This window comes from Limanda limanda, chromosome 16, assembly GCF_963576545.1.
Source record: "Limanda limanda chromosome 16, fLimLim1.1, whole genome shotgun sequence".
NCBI classification, from domain to species: Eukaryota; Metazoa; Chordata; class Actinopteri; order Pleuronectiformes; family Pleuronectidae; genus Limanda; species Limanda limanda.
The window spans coordinates 11,379,133-11,394,680 of NC_083651.1; the positions used below are offsets into that span (position 1 = coordinate 11,379,133).

The window sequence follows — 15,548 nt, forward strand, 5'->3', positions numbered from 1 at the left end:
ACAAACACACAGAAATTCAATAGTAAAAGAATTCTTTCATAAATCCAGTGACGGTCGCACATGAAATGAAATTATCAAATATAACAATATATTTTCATACTTCTTAAAGAAATAGTGTTACATTTTGGAAATATTGCCTTTTTGATTTCATAAAAGGAAAAGATTCCTACTTCTTTTATGTCTGTGCATTAACTAGGAGGCTGTTAGCATGGGTTAGCATCCTAGACTGTAGAACAATGGCAGCACGGCTCCACTTCCTCCCACTATCCAGCAATGTAGCCAAAATATGCCGGATATGAACTGCCGCCATCTTGTGAAGATGGAGCCAGGGTCTGCGTAGCCGCAGTATTGAGGTCCCACCGATACACACACTACACCAATCATTTGGCCATTTCAAATGTCTTTTCACCCCTTTTTCACAGCACCTTTACATGTGTATAATTTAGCCGCTGATATAAACAGTCTTGACCTTTACATTTGGCAGTTTGCTGGTATTATTTAAAGCGTAGAACCAGCAAAACCAGTGAAACTTCTTTTCTGTTGTGTGTGTGTCGTGTTAGCATGTATGTTAATTAAAAAGTTGTAATTTTTGAACTCATTTATTTGTTTAGGATTTGAAGGATGCAGTTTTATTTCCCTTCCTTCAATCTGCAAAATAACTACAGCTCCAAGAATGCATTCGGGGGGGGGGAAAGCAGGAAGTGACGTGTTGCCATGCTCTGTGGGCCACCACCTGAGGACAGGTTCCTTTGACCTTATATTTTTTTATTTTTTTTTGGATTTTTACTATTTCTGTTTGAACTCTATCGATGGAGGCACAGACACCTATCACCGTATTATTTCTGTCATAGCTTGACATTACTGAAGTTGCAAGGATTGTGACAAACACTGACTAATCATCAGTGCCTTAAAATCACTGAATGAACGTTGTCCCATACAGCAGCAGCTAGGCTCTGCCCAGCTGCACAGATCGGTGTCTATAATGAGGTATAGCATGAACAGTAAGTGGATGTTTCCTGAAATTACATGCATGCTGATGATATTACTGGATCCACAGAAGCGCTGTCTATATTTGTTTCTCAGATCCGTGATGACGCTTTTCTCCGTGAGCTGTCAGGGTGGTTCCCATCACTCGCGGACCTTTGTGTCCATCAGATTGACGGCTGCTTTTGATCAGAGAGGGAGATCACACCCTTCGAGGTTGGATGAACAACAAAGAACAGAGCAGATGTAAGTAATGAAGACAAGGAATGGTGGTGTCACACCAACAGATGATTGCACGGTTTAGATCATCTTCCGAAGGGTCGTTCTGTGAATCTAATGGACTTGAAAACATCGGCAGATGACAGACACAAGTGATTCTTAATTCATTTTTTTTTAAAGCAGCACAGAGATTAGCGCTGGCCCAGGAACCCAAACTATTGAATTTGTGACCTTTAAAATGACGCTGCACTTGTTTTCTTTCATCCCACTGTCTCAAACTGACAAAAGACAATAAAAAGGTTATCAGATGAGGCACAAACAAAGCCAAATACATCAGTAAATAACAAAAGTGGCCTAAGAACAGAAATAGGTTTACTTCTTTTTTTCAGTGATTAAATCAAATGTACTCCTTGCTTCTCCTATTCTTGGGACCTTGGCACAGTTTTAATATTTTACTTCTTTCCTCTTTTTCCACACACAACCTTTTATACTGTATACGACACAGCCAGCTCAGATAATGTTTGTCATTCTTGGACTTTGACACTGAACTAATAATGCGACCCTTCGGACATACGTTGTGACCCTGTGACGTCTCCTGATCCTTAGGTTGAACGAGAGGTCTAGAAAATGTTCTACAGAAAATATAATCTACGTGTAGTAAAGCAAACAAATGTTTGTAAAAAGGATGTTTGTAACTTCAGGGTATTTTAAAGTTAAACTACAAATTTCCATATTTCTAAAGTAGCCACTTGGGGTTAGGATTATCACTATATCCCCTGATAAAACAAGCAGCAGGAATTTTGTCGGAATCCTCTGCCACTGTGGCGTCATGTGACCTTTACATTTCCAGAAAAAAATCTCCCCTAGGGACTGTGCTGTTTAAATGTCACCGGTCTCAGTGTGATCAGAGGTAAAGAAAAGCAAAGTACTGGGTGGAAGTCCTCAGACCACCTGTTGCACTGTCATCATCAGCCACATTTGGATCAGAGAGAAACTAATTATTTACATCCAGGCAACTTCCTCACGGGTTATCTGAAGCTAATTAAACCCTGGATTCAAGAGAATTAACAAACTGAGCAAATACCAACTACAAAACAAGACACAGTCAACAAGTTCAATCATGAATAAAATAATTCATTGTAGCTCTTCTCACAGCAGCATCTCGAATAAAGACTGAAAGCCAAACTAGCAACGTTTTCTCACTGCTCTTAAATCTTTCATGTCCTTTTGTCTCATCTAATCTGCCGCTTGAATTTGATTCAGATGAAATGATAAATCACGTTCAAGCTTTGGAACTTGATCCCATTCCCACAAAGGTATTTTTATATGCTTATAAGGTTTCTGAGCGGCTCACGCCCGACAGTCTAAAATCACAACGTCTTGATCAAATCATGTCATTTGTTTTGTGTGTTTTGGGGTCCATTGTGTTTATATACTATATCCAAGTGAAAGTTTAATTGTCAGGTCATATAGGCAATGTTGTGTTGAAAAAATATACCAAACATGGGCTTGGTATTCATTTCATCGAGGTAAAAAGGCTAAATCAAAAGCATTAACAATAGCCAACATAGCAGGAATCCAAAGGCTAATTGATGCTCAACTCAATTGGTATAAAAAAATGGATGGAGCCATCTGTCCTATCTGACACTATAGTTCTCGCTGCTGTCAAAACACAGTCTTGTATTAGGACCTGATGAGGACTTTGAATGTAATGAGCAGTTCACTGTTCTCTCCCCACCGACCACATGTCTAACTGACAGAGCCAAGCTGGTTTTCAGATTTTCTGATGCTGTGGTTTGATCCAAGCAGAATCAAAAGGCTTTTCGTAGAAAGGATCAAATACACACGGTCAGAGTCAATACACAGATGGTATTTGACTGCAGACTGCTGAGCTCGCTGCATTAACAGCCAAGATCTATGCGCAATGAAAGGTTTCTCTGTGCGAGTGGGGTCAGTGCTCTGTTTGAAAATAACAAGCTCCACGTCATCTCCTGGGTGACTCACAACTACCCCCTCTCCTCCGACTGAGACTTGACTGAGTGACACCAATTTGTTCACGATGCGATTTGGTCATTTCATCATATTAATTGTAATGATCTTTCATTCAGTGTTCTTAGATTATAAAATACTTTACAACAGACAAATGTCATCAGAAAATACAGAGATTTTCGGTTTCCTCAATTAAAATGATTCAAATGCATTTAAACAACATTTCCAAAAACAATCTTCATAAAGATTAAATCAGTTCATCAGACTATTGGCTGTGTATAAAGGGTTAGGGGGTTAGGATGACATGACAGCTCCCCGAAAGTGAAGCCAAATCATTTTGATCGCCCTCTGCTGGCAGGCTGCAGTATAGGCCATAAACCCTTCCTCCTCCATGTTAGCAGATGGGACCCGGACCAAAACCTAAAAAGGAAAATATATCTTTAAGAGGGTTTCTATCATTTTAGTTAATTCAGTGCAAAATTTTCCAGGAAATGAGTGCATGTATCCAAATGGCTGCAAATGACATCAAAAGAGCAAGATGGCGGCACCGTATCTGGGATATTTTGGCTTCATTTTGTACAATGGAAGAAAGTGGAGGTGCGTCATCCATCTTTATTTACAGTCTATGGTTTAGACCCAATAACCTAACAAGCAGGATATTTCTGGTTATGTAAAAAATTAAGCAAATATATAAATAGTGTAAAAACGGTCATTACATTTGTGTTGTATCAGTTGTTAGTCTGTCTCTCAGTAATCTGTGGCTGAGTTAATGAAACTATAAAATATGAATAAATGTATCTGAAAAAAACTCTTTAAATCTGATCACAAATATTTTATTTTATTTTAGTTGAAAGCGCAGTTATTTCCTGAAGCATCTGAACCCTGTGGTTTCTAGCAAATATTGCTTTAAGAAGAGTAAATAACAATGCCCTTGTTCATAATAATAAAAGACAACCAGCTTGAAAGATAAGATGGAATATGAATTTAATTCCACCACCTTTTCCTGTTCAGCAGTCCTTGCCTAAAGGGTAAGCATCACTACTTGTGAATCTACTCTGTGAATCTGACAATGTCCTTGAAAGAAGTGGCAAGAAAATTGCATTATTCTCTTCCACTTTACACTTGGCTTGAAAATATCACCTTAAGTGCCCTGGGAATCTTTTTTCATTTATTATTTTCCAGGTCACGATATCATTCGCAGGTGCTCACCGGCCCAGGCATGTGTCGTTCACTGTGTTTCACCGTAACCAATGAGCTTGAATAATTGGTTTTGAGAAGAGAGAGATCATTCAAAGGAAGAAAAGATGGAAATGCACATGCACATGCCTCTTTTGAGGCAGCTGTTATATATAACATCATATCCAAATACATTCAAAAAGTTGTTCTTTTGGTTTGAAGCTTTCATAGCATCAAAACATCTCCTGACGTCTAAGCTTTGCCTCGAGGTGGAAGCGACAGTGATTTGATTTGGATCATCTGTCAAAAAGAAACTCACCCCTCTGCATCTAAAACCATTTTTATATTTGCATTTTATATCGAGTGTGGCTTTACACTAATTTTAAGCACAGATGACAAGTCTCCACATTTTCATCCTCATCCCTGGCAACCAATATAAGGTATGATATAATACATATATAAATATATATATATTATGTTAATTTCCATAACAAAGGAAGACTCTTGGATGCCCTTGCATATTTGCAAATTAAAAGCCGTCTGCAGTGATGGAAGCTTCGTCGACCCAGTTATCTAATCAAGCTGTAACCTATAAACAAGTCCTGCAGAGGAGGCTGACATCTGTCGGAGAGGAGTCACGCAGATGTTCGATGATTGGCTTTTGCGGAAAGCTCGTATTTCTAAAGCTTTGCTCGCTGCGTCATCACCACATTGTTCTTGTTCCTGAACATGGGGACAAGTCATCGCTGCGATCACACATATTACACCACAGACTTCCTGCAAAGCTCATGCTTTATTTCTGTGCTGCTGCTGCTGACAACAGTTCCCTCTTTTAACACTGGCTCTGATGGATATCTCCTGTCTGTCAGTCTGGTGTAACTCTTCAGAGAGAGCTGGTACTTTTCACTTGATTCGAGATGCAAAATTTAAGAAAAAAATTAAAGAAAAAAGAAGCAGAGGACAGCTGTATGGTATCCCTGTTGGATGATATTGATTTAGCACGGGTTATGCAATTCCTTTCGGGGCTTCCATCATTTGCTCCAGTGTTGATTCTCCTGCTAAAAATGGAGGATGTTCAGACAGTGAACAGATAAGCAATGCAGCAAAGCTCAGAGCAAATTGGATGAAATCACCTGTGAAATCCTGTGAATAAAATGTCTTCCTTTCAATCGGATCTGAGATCTGCAGACATTTATTCCTTTTTATCTGGAAACACTGCCATGGTGATCGGATCAGCTCCTATTTTGATTTGTGGCCATAAGACTTAGCATCTCAATCTTTCCTCAGATAGTTTGCAATAACATGCAATACGTGCATCCTAATTGTTTAGAATTCGAACTAATGCAAAATTCCAGATTATTTCAAAATAATCATGAGAAAGAATCATGAGAAAGAATAGGCATTCAATGAAAACAAAAGAGAAAAGCGCATAGAGGCTTGTGCAGAAATATGAAGCGTAGATAAAGGAAAGAAAAGCCTGTTGGAATGAAAAGGCTCTGACAGCATTAGATTGAAGGTTGAGATGTAACTCAACATTGTAAGGTTTACTATGAATGGTAATTCTCTTGCGGCTACATGTGGTTATCTGTATTTTTTGCAGAGAGGTCAGTGATCACAGGCGTCCTCCCATAAAAGAGAAAACTGTGGTGGAAATTCAATGTTTCGTGAATAAACAGAACGACATCTTCACATACCTTCCTATATGGGCTTATGATTTGAATTATAGCTTACGAGCAATTTGTGTTTAAAGAGGTATTTGACATTTTTCCATCAATGTTAGACCTTACTTGCAAATATAAATGATCTCCTTGGAGTTCTTTCAGCTTAATTATTGTTGGACTGTATTTATTTTAGACTGCAAATGATACGTTTGCATCTTTTGGCTTTTGCGGAAAATGTTTCGTCAGCGTTCTTCCCAATAGAAATGTGCAAACTCAAACAAAACTAGAAACCATCATTGTCTTAATTTCATGACGGGCTTTGCATGAAATTCAAACCAGGTTTTATTCTACTTTCAGAGGATTCAGGCTGCACAGCAAAACTAAAGTATTTGTAATTACTGCCAAAAGAATATTTGAGAATTGTAGCTGCCTTTCTTTGCAGGAGTGGGTCATGTTTTTTTAAAATTGTGTTCAGGGTTAGTTGTTCCAAAAGGCGCTGCATAAAAGCACATCTTAATGTCCCCATACATGATATTACAGTCTTTGATCCAGTTCAGTGAAAAAGGCAGTAAAGTGTAAAAGAGTCTGAGCTCAACAGAGATCAAATGACTACTCTCGACTAATTTATTCAAATGAAATTGGTTTGAAAGAGTAGTTCAATATTTTTGAAAGAGGGGGAAGCTCCAACTGTGCCTGTGTTCAAAGAATAAAAAAAATCTTCTCTCAGCACTTCTAAACCTCAAGTATGAACACCTGAATCTGAGCTATTAACCAAAAACAACTATTTTACAGGGAGCTAGGGAGGGTCCAACGAGAAGTAACAAAATGTCAGCAATTCCTTTAAATAGCCGAACACTGGTAGTTTACCTGGTTACGCACAAACCATTAAGGCTGTTTACTGTCTGCCCAGGTCCAATTTATCTCTTTCTACAAAGATAAAAAAAAACATTTAAAAATAACAGCAAAATTCTGCCGAATTGCATTGGCCATTATTCTGCATGAAATGAATTGGAATCCTTTCAAATATTCTTTCATATACTATATGCTAAGGTTAAACATGAAGCATAAAAACAGTGCATCAACAAAGTGAAAGTTGTTTAATCTGCAGACCGCTTTGTCTTTGGTAGAACAAATCAACTTTAAAGACTGAAGACGAGAGGAGACTTCCAGGAAGCACAAGTCGAAGTGTCAAAAGCAGGAGCCTTTGGTTTCAATTTGAAATCCCTGCTACATCACAAAAGCACAATTTTCCTTTGATTGCACCCAAAGTATTGTGTGTGTGTGTGTGTTTGAGAGAGAGTGAGGGAAGGTTTGACTCTGTTGAGGAAAAAAGAGCTGTTAGAAATTAATTGCTTTTCCCCTGGTTGTGCAGTAATTACCTTGTATTGTAGTGCGTCAGTGTACAGAGCTGTCGCTGCAGTGCACAGCAGTTATTTGCATAACTCCACTTGATCCTGCTTTAAACTTCTGTCCAAAGCAATACACCAGTACATTAATCAAGACTATGTCTCAGACATGAGCATGTGGCTTGTTATTTGAATTTGAAGTTAGTGTGCTACTGCACTCTGTAATTCTGGCCCCTACAAAGAAAAAGCTTCTTCCCAAAACTAACCCAGCAGTGGAAAACCTGAGACTAGAGCAGTGGCTTCAAAAACCAAACCTCTGAATCTATGTGAAAACCACGAACCACAGCAAGAATTCAGTGGATTGATTCACTTTTCGAAGGGGTTACTTAGACAATCCATTACAGCTCAGGCGGAAGAGTGGGTTCTCCACCTACCAGGGGGTAGGTGGAGAACCCCACTCTACACATGGTCCTTGGTTAAGATACTGAACCCCAAATCTGTATGAATGAGTGATAAATGTATGAATATATGTTTGTGAGTATGACTTGTGTAAAGTGCAAAGAGTGGTAGATGAGGCTGAAAAGAGCGCCAAATAAATACAGTCCACTTACCAAAGTCTGTGAGAAGGAGACATACACTAACGTTATACTATTGTACATGTTGTATAAAACCTGATATTGACTATATTGAAAAGTATGTGCCACAAAATATGATATTATACTGTACACATGGAAAATGATGTTGTAAAAAAGGTAAGATTGTACATATTGAAATTACACAGTACAAAATATGATGTTGTACATATTGAAATGTATGTGGTACAAAATATTACGTTGTGATGTGTCCCGAATGAGAAGACCATTCAGAGACAATAATAGCTCAAAACTTGGTGAGAGTGTAAAAGTTCAATCTTGACTTTGTGCACCGTGAAACATTCAAAACTCAAGGTCTTTTGCTTCTTGCAAAGCTTTCTTATCCATTTACTGATGCAGGCCTTGAAATACAGAGGTTCAAAAAGGGATTTGCATTCAGAATGTTGCCCAATGTTTGGCACATGGAACAAATAGAAGAAAATTGCAGGTATCTGTGATCAGGTTCAGCGTTTCCCTCAGGTAATACAGAGAACTCTAAAATGAAAGGTCCTGGTATGTAAGGCAGCTTTTACAGGGGTGCACAGCAGCTGAGCATTTTATATTTGATGACTGTAATTTTCAAAAGAACTCATCTGGCATGACAGGTGGGAGGTTTAATGACTCCTCAAATGGGTAGATGGAGCAGCACCTCGGCTCAGACCATCGGGACACATTGAATTAGTCGGGAGGCTGCTGATCGAAAAATGTTGGCATTCGCCGTTGTCTGGCATACGTCTGGAATAAATTGAGTGCAGTGAACATTAGAAAACTCTCGTGCAAATCAGTTCTCTAAGCAATGCACTGTCAGCGACATCGTTAGCCATATGTGAGACGTGCTTAGCGTTATGTTATTGCTGTTATAACGATATCAGCAGCAGCCGCACCAGTGGCATGGCCATCACACTTAGGCCTCAGTGGGGACACAGTGTTTTTCTTTCTCATATCTTGTTTATATTTGTTTTCGCCTGACTTGCATTTGTAATTTAGCTCTTTCATCTAAATGCAGGCACATGCACAAATAGTACCCACTGTGGATTGAGCTGCAGCTTGGATAAAATAAATAATCGTTGCTATCATTAATGTTGTATTATTGCTATTGTTGTTGTTCCTGGAACTGCTATCTCATAGCAAGAAAGCTCCCATTTATGCCAAGCTATTTTAATGTCAGTCTTTCAGTAATGTGAGAAGGAACTTTCCCCTCTTTGCTTTCTTTATGTGTTTGGGTGTGAGTAACCGGATATTGGCTGCTCTCTGCAGTTGATTTACACGACAATTACAGTTTATTTTCCTGAAACTAAGATTGTACAACCTTTAAAACTTGGTTTATTCTTAAGTCCACTTGTTTATTAGGTTGTTTGGTTGGTTGGTTTGTTGGCTGGTTGTTTTGTTGGCTGTTGGTTGGTTGGTTGGTTGGTTGGTTGGTTGGTTGGTTGGTTGGTTGGCTGATTGGTTGGTTGGTTGTTCGTTGTTTGGCTGGTTGGTTGGTTGATTGGTTGGTTGGTTGGTTGGTTGGTTGGTTGGTTGGTTGGTTGGTTGACTGGTTGTTTGGTTGGTTGGTTGGTTGGTTGGTTAGTAGGCTGGTTGTTTGGTTGGTTGGTTGGTTGGTTGGTTGGTTGGTTGGTTGGTTGGTTGGTTGGTAGGCTGGTTGTTTGGTTGGTTGGTTGGTTGGTTGGTTGGTTAGTAGGTTGGTTGGTTAATTCTTTGATAGTAGTTGTTCAAATTTGCAGCAGCCTATATAAAGGCGGATCCAGAATTACTGTCTCACTTTCTTTAACATTACGTTGTTTTTCTGACTTTCTGAAAGCTCCCATTTATGCCAAGCTATTTTAATGTCAGTCTTTCAGTAAGAGAAAGAACTTTCCCCTCTTTGCTTTCTTTATGTGTTTGGGTGTGAGTAACCAGATATTGGCTGCTCTCTGAAGTTGATTTACACGACAATTACAGTTTATTTTCCTGAAACTAAGATTGTACAACCTTTAAAACTTGTTTTATTCTTAAGTCCACTTGTTTATTAGGTCGTTTGGTTGGTCGGTTTGTTGGCTGTTGGTTGGTTGGTTGGCTGTTGGTAGGTTGGTTGGTTGGTTGGTTGGTTGGTTGGTTGGTTGGTTGGTTGGTTGGTTGGTTGGTTGGTTGGTTGGTTGGTTGGTTGGCTGGTAGGTCTTACTTTCTTTTACATTACGTTGTTTTTCTGACTTTTTTAACAATTTCCCAGAAAATAATTAATGGTTCTTGATAAAAAAAAAAAAAAAATACAAACCATGTCTAGGGGAGTGATATCTATTAGCGTTTGTAATTTGGTGCCACTTGACTGAATAAAAGGGGACTGTTGGGCCTTGGGTGGAAGTCTGAACTCTACCAAGAACCATTCTAGTTGCTCTTTTCATCTTCACATTCTTATGATAAAGTTAATTAATATGAACATCTAAATGTGACACACAGTTGAGCCACTATTTATTATACGTTTCTAAAGTTAAAAGGTAATTTCAAAGAAAGTAAAGAGAAAGAGAAAATCCTGTTATTAACATTTTCTATTCTGGGCTCATATTACAAATCATACGAAGAAAATGAAATGTAGTTTTTGAATAAGATGGATAGCACTCTCAAATGCTCTGCTTTAAAACTGAAAGTAAACAGACAATGTTTTCAATGATCTTCTCCTGCGGCACCTTATGATGGATTTTCTTTGGTTCTGTGAACACCATGAGCCCTTTTACCTCAAGAAACACCAGAATGTTTTGCCTTCGCACAGCAGCGGGAACCACCCTCATCTGAACCCTGACTGATGCATATCCCCTGTTGTGGAGTCAAATTGAAAATGTATTTCTGACTCAGAATTTAATTTGAATAATGAAGCCTTTGGTCCAGATTAACTGTTGTGATGTGCTAATGAACCCCACTTTGATCTAAAATAACTCAGGAAGTCGAAGCGAGCGCTGGACCCATGCATGGAATTCAAACGGTGCTGAACTGCAGAGACTCGAGTCAGGGAGCTCCTTGCAGAGCATGCGCACATGGAACAGATAGAGATACGGGTGAGAGAAAGGAAAGAACAGTGACAGTGGTGGACAATCAAAACTACATTTTCTCTTTGTCTTTAGTCTCACAGCTTCCTTCTTTTTTTTTTCTCTGTTCATCACTCAACCTGAAAATCCTCACAACCCGTCCATTGTATTTCCATTTGGCTGAAAGGCAACACAGTCACATGGGTTGATGGTAAATTTTAGCAGCTGAAATCTGTAATGTTAAAAAAAATTCTCATTACTCAACACTTTCTTATCATAATTTAATGCTATAAATAGATAAATAAATTCTGATTCTGTTTTTTGTTCTTATAAGTACTCATTTAATTTTTCTGATTTAGAAGCAACAGTCAAAAAAAATGATTGGTTGAATTTAACATGGAAACATATTTGGAATGTGAAATTCTTGTTAGTTTACTGTTAAACATGAAATATTCATCAAAGAGCAGCATTCAGTTTCATAGGTTTTATCATATATATATGAGCCCTGTGTGCTGGCTTTGCTGGAAGCAGGGTAATTTTTTTGCCCCTGTGTGTGAATGCGCATAATAAGACACATTAATGTATAGAGCTGATAGGTCAAAATTTGGTTAAACAAAAGTGTTCGGAAAATAGATTTTCCAAGATTGTAATTTAGTGGAGTAATACATTCACTTTTTCACCAATGACATTTGACACACAATCTACAGCCTCTTTAGAAATAATAGATCATTCGATATCATAAATTATACATCATGGTATTATTGACGTATTGGTCTTTACTGTTGAATGTGTGATGTTTGTTTTTAGCATGTTTTTTTATGATATGCATGATTGTAAGGTTGTTGCTAAGGCTGTTGAACAATTTGTTCAGCATTCAATGACAGCCTTTGCTGCACATGTTCGAATGTGTTTCCTCCCACACGCCTGAAGTGTGGTGGACATTCATACTGTTCTGGGTGTAAATGTGGCTGTGAGTCAGTGATTGTTTGTAGGCTGATATCTGTGACGGACTGGTGATCCAGGGTGTTTTCCCTGCATGCATCCAATGTCTACTGATATAAAAACAACAACTGAGCAAATAATTTACCGTGCGGAGAGAAAAACCAACAAATGTCATATGTCATATATATCCTCAAATCTTATAACTGGGGGAAACTAGATCAGGCCAGGGTTGGCATGAGGGTTGCAATAAAAAAATCATCCTAACACTTAATTCTTTTGAACATTATAAGAAACAAATGCAGAAATATTTTCTCTCCAGATTGTTTTTATCTTAAAATTCATCTTAGAATACTTTATTTTGAAGGATATAACACATTTTACAGCAAAAATGTTACCATGTTAAGAATGCAACAGAGAATAATTTACAGATCCTCACATCTACCACTGTTGTGGCAGTGATCTGTACAGTTAACCATCATTGTTTTAGCCTGCAACAGGTCTGTGTGTGTGTCATCTCTTTCTGTCTTTTCTTTTGTCATATCGAGACCAAAACAGGAGGCTATAAAGTAAATTCTGAGCTTCCTGGAAATACCCAAGCAGGACATAGGACCAATATAGATTCCCAAGTATAGTGAGCTTTTCTGAGTCTTCAAGCTTTACTCAGGACAAGTATAGAGAATTCTTCGGTAAGAAAGTATCAATACAAAGCTCGAGGGCAAAACCTTTGTTTATAAATCTTACGTTACTGCTCTTCTACAACCATGAGTTTCTTTAATTTCAACGAGAGAATCTTCCTTGTAATGATGTTACTTGGCTATAATGACATAATATTTATAGACTCAGTCAAAGCTCTATACTCTGTACATTTTTAACTTACTTGTTTAACTATTAATGTGCATGTAAATAGAGCCAAACTGTTTTTGACACATGATTTAACTTCATTTTTAGGTTCTGACAGTTAATGTTTGGTAGAAATGCACAGGAGTTATGGCTCTTTTGAGTTCATGGGTCCAGCGTACAGGAACCCTTGAGCCAAATGGAATCCAGCCATCATTCAACCTTTTTTGATTTACTATCTGTCAAAAGAAGAAAAAAAAGACATTTCCCATGATCCCCAGAGAGATCAAACTCCCAAAGATAATTTTCATCCCTGTCCAAACAGAACATCTTGAGTGAGGCAGATGTATTTACCACATGAATCCCCTGCGACCTTCCCTCTGGGAGGATGCACCCGGACCCCCGCTGAGGTTACATCACTGCCTCTGCTCTATAAACACCTGATGGTCGATAATTCCACCCATGGCTCCGAGTGTAAGGGCAGTTTTTCACGTCTGTTAACAAACATAATCCGAGGCTGCTGGACAGTAAATAATTCTGCTTCTGCAGCTGAGGTGCACCAATCAACTCCCCAATTATCCACAGGCCCTGGCAGACGGAACCATGCTATTTGTGTGCAGCTGGACCCTTTCATTATTTACACTTGAAATGATAATGACATCATGCGTACACAGCTGCAGTATTTTGCATCCGCACGGCACGCGGCTGAGATTGTGTGACAGAATGGATCAGTGGCAGAGGATCCTCCTGCAATATTTACTCGCAAGAGATGGAGGTTTTCTTTCTTGTGGGATTTAATAACAGGGCGGAGATGGGCAGAAAATAGAAAGAGCATTTTTGCAAGAGTGATGCGCGAGTCAGAGCCAAGGAAAGTCCATGGTCGGGATCAGTCAGGAACTCAGACACATCGCTGTGGCCCATATTTCAATTCTGCCTGTGACGCTTCTTCTGGGCTTAAACAGATTTTGTTGAGTTGGGTTTCTGTAAAGTGTCTGGTCTCTGGAGTATAGGGCGACTCCCTTTGAAGAGTCAAAGTGCCAGTAGTTTGTCAAACTGTCCACTTTGTGCAAGAAGAAGATGGGATTACTGGCAACAGGGCTTGGGAATAACAGAGTAGAAGATTTTATTTCATCTGAACAGGTTCAACAAACACAACTCTATACCAGGAAAGCACGTACACTCACAATCATGTCATGTAAACTGCTATACGATCCTACTTGGCCAAACATGTCATCAGGCAGGTCTAGAAATCACAATGACACTGAACACTAATCGCTGCTTGTCTGCTCTTGGACGCTGCTCAATTCCAACAGCGCTGAGCCAGATGTGACTGAAACGTTGACATGCAGTTCCATGAAATAGAGATCATGGCATTTTATGGGTGGTTTCCACGCATCAGGGCCTTTGGCTGAGTGGGTCGACTCACATGATGCTCTGCCCACATAATCTCCTCTTGACATACTGTTGAGTACCAACTATTTTATGGCGTTCCTGGTGTCCCTGGTTAACCTCAGAGTGGGTTAACACTGCTACCTGGCTATTGTTGGAATAATGGGGGGTATATAAATGTTTTTGTAGTTTCTAGCCTTTTGCCAAACGTTCCCATTCAGCACAGCAGCAAATGCAACACCTTTAAAGACACCCTCCCTCTATGTCTATGCACATCAACACGACATGGGCACAGCTTTAATCCCGACAGAAGACATATTCAGTGTAGCTCGTCCAGATTTTGTCCTCGTTGGGATCATTGCTGGTGTAGGCGCAGGTGCCCGTGGAGCTGCAGGCCACCATGTGGAAGCCCGTCTCCGTCAGCTTGTCAAACGCCTGCTCCAGGAAATTATACTTCAGGTAGTAGCGGGACGTGTATCTCTCCGGGGGCCGGTCCGGGTCCCGGCTCTCGTTCAGCGTGTCCCCGAACACCTCCTTGGCCAGGGAGGTCTTCCCGCACACCGTGATGCGCGCCACCCGCCGGAACTTGGCGTCGGTCTGGATGTCCCTCCCGATGGTGTAGGAGCCGCGGTATCCTATCGTGATGTAGCCCGACTTCCTGGAGTCCAGGGACGGGGAGCGCACGGCCCCGGTGATGGACATGGCGCGTAAAGTCTCCATGCCCGGCGCGGAGGAGACGCACAGCTGCGCGCCGCCCTCCTCCGTGTCGCTGTGGGTGGTCTCCTCGCTGATGGAGTTGTCCTTACTCACCCGGGGGCTGAGCCGCTTGGCCAGGTCCCGCAGCTGGAAGAAGTCCGCCTCCCTCTGCAGCCGGCTCTTCTCCGGGAAGTAGTCCGGCAGCACCAGGTTCAGGTCCCGCAGGTAGTCGAGGATGTAGCGGAACAAGAAGCCGTCCCGGTCCAGGAAGAAGCGTCCCTTGCTGTCCCTCGCCAGCTCCTTGGGAGACTTCTTGCTGAACATGTTCCACAGGAGCGAGTCCGGCACGGCGACCAGGGTTCTGTGCCGGGTGACGTACACCTGTCCGCCGACGTTCAGCTCGATGATCTCGGTGAACGGGGAGACGGAGTCCCCGCAGCCGGAGCCGGAGCACTCGGAGTCGGCCAGTGCCATGTCGCTGAGCCGCTGCACTGATGTGGGACCAGCGGAGACTCTGAGCTGCGAGCAGGCTGCGGCTTGTTTATGAAGCCTGGGCTTACTGCGTGCGTGTGTGTGCGTGTGTCTGTGTGCGTGTGCGTGTGTGTGTGCGTGTGTGTGCGTGACGTGTTGACTGTTAAGTTAATGTTTAACTGTTACGTGGCTGAGTTGTCCTGT

General features: G+C 40.6%; 1 protein-coding gene across 1 annotated transcript; it reads right to left on the reverse strand.

The window, feature by feature from the left end:
• Nucleotides 1-13,708: 13,708 nt before the first annotated feature.
• Nucleotides 13,709-15,347, reverse strand: kctd12.1 (potassium channel tetramerisation domain containing 12.1). Its single transcript, XM_061088963.1, has one exon. The coding sequence runs from the start codon at nt 15,345-15,347 to the stop codon at nt 14,475-14,477; it is 873 nt and encodes a 290-aa protein (XP_060944946.1). The 3' UTR covers nt 13,709-14,474.
• Between the last annotated feature and the right edge of the window lie 201 nt (nt 15,348-15,548).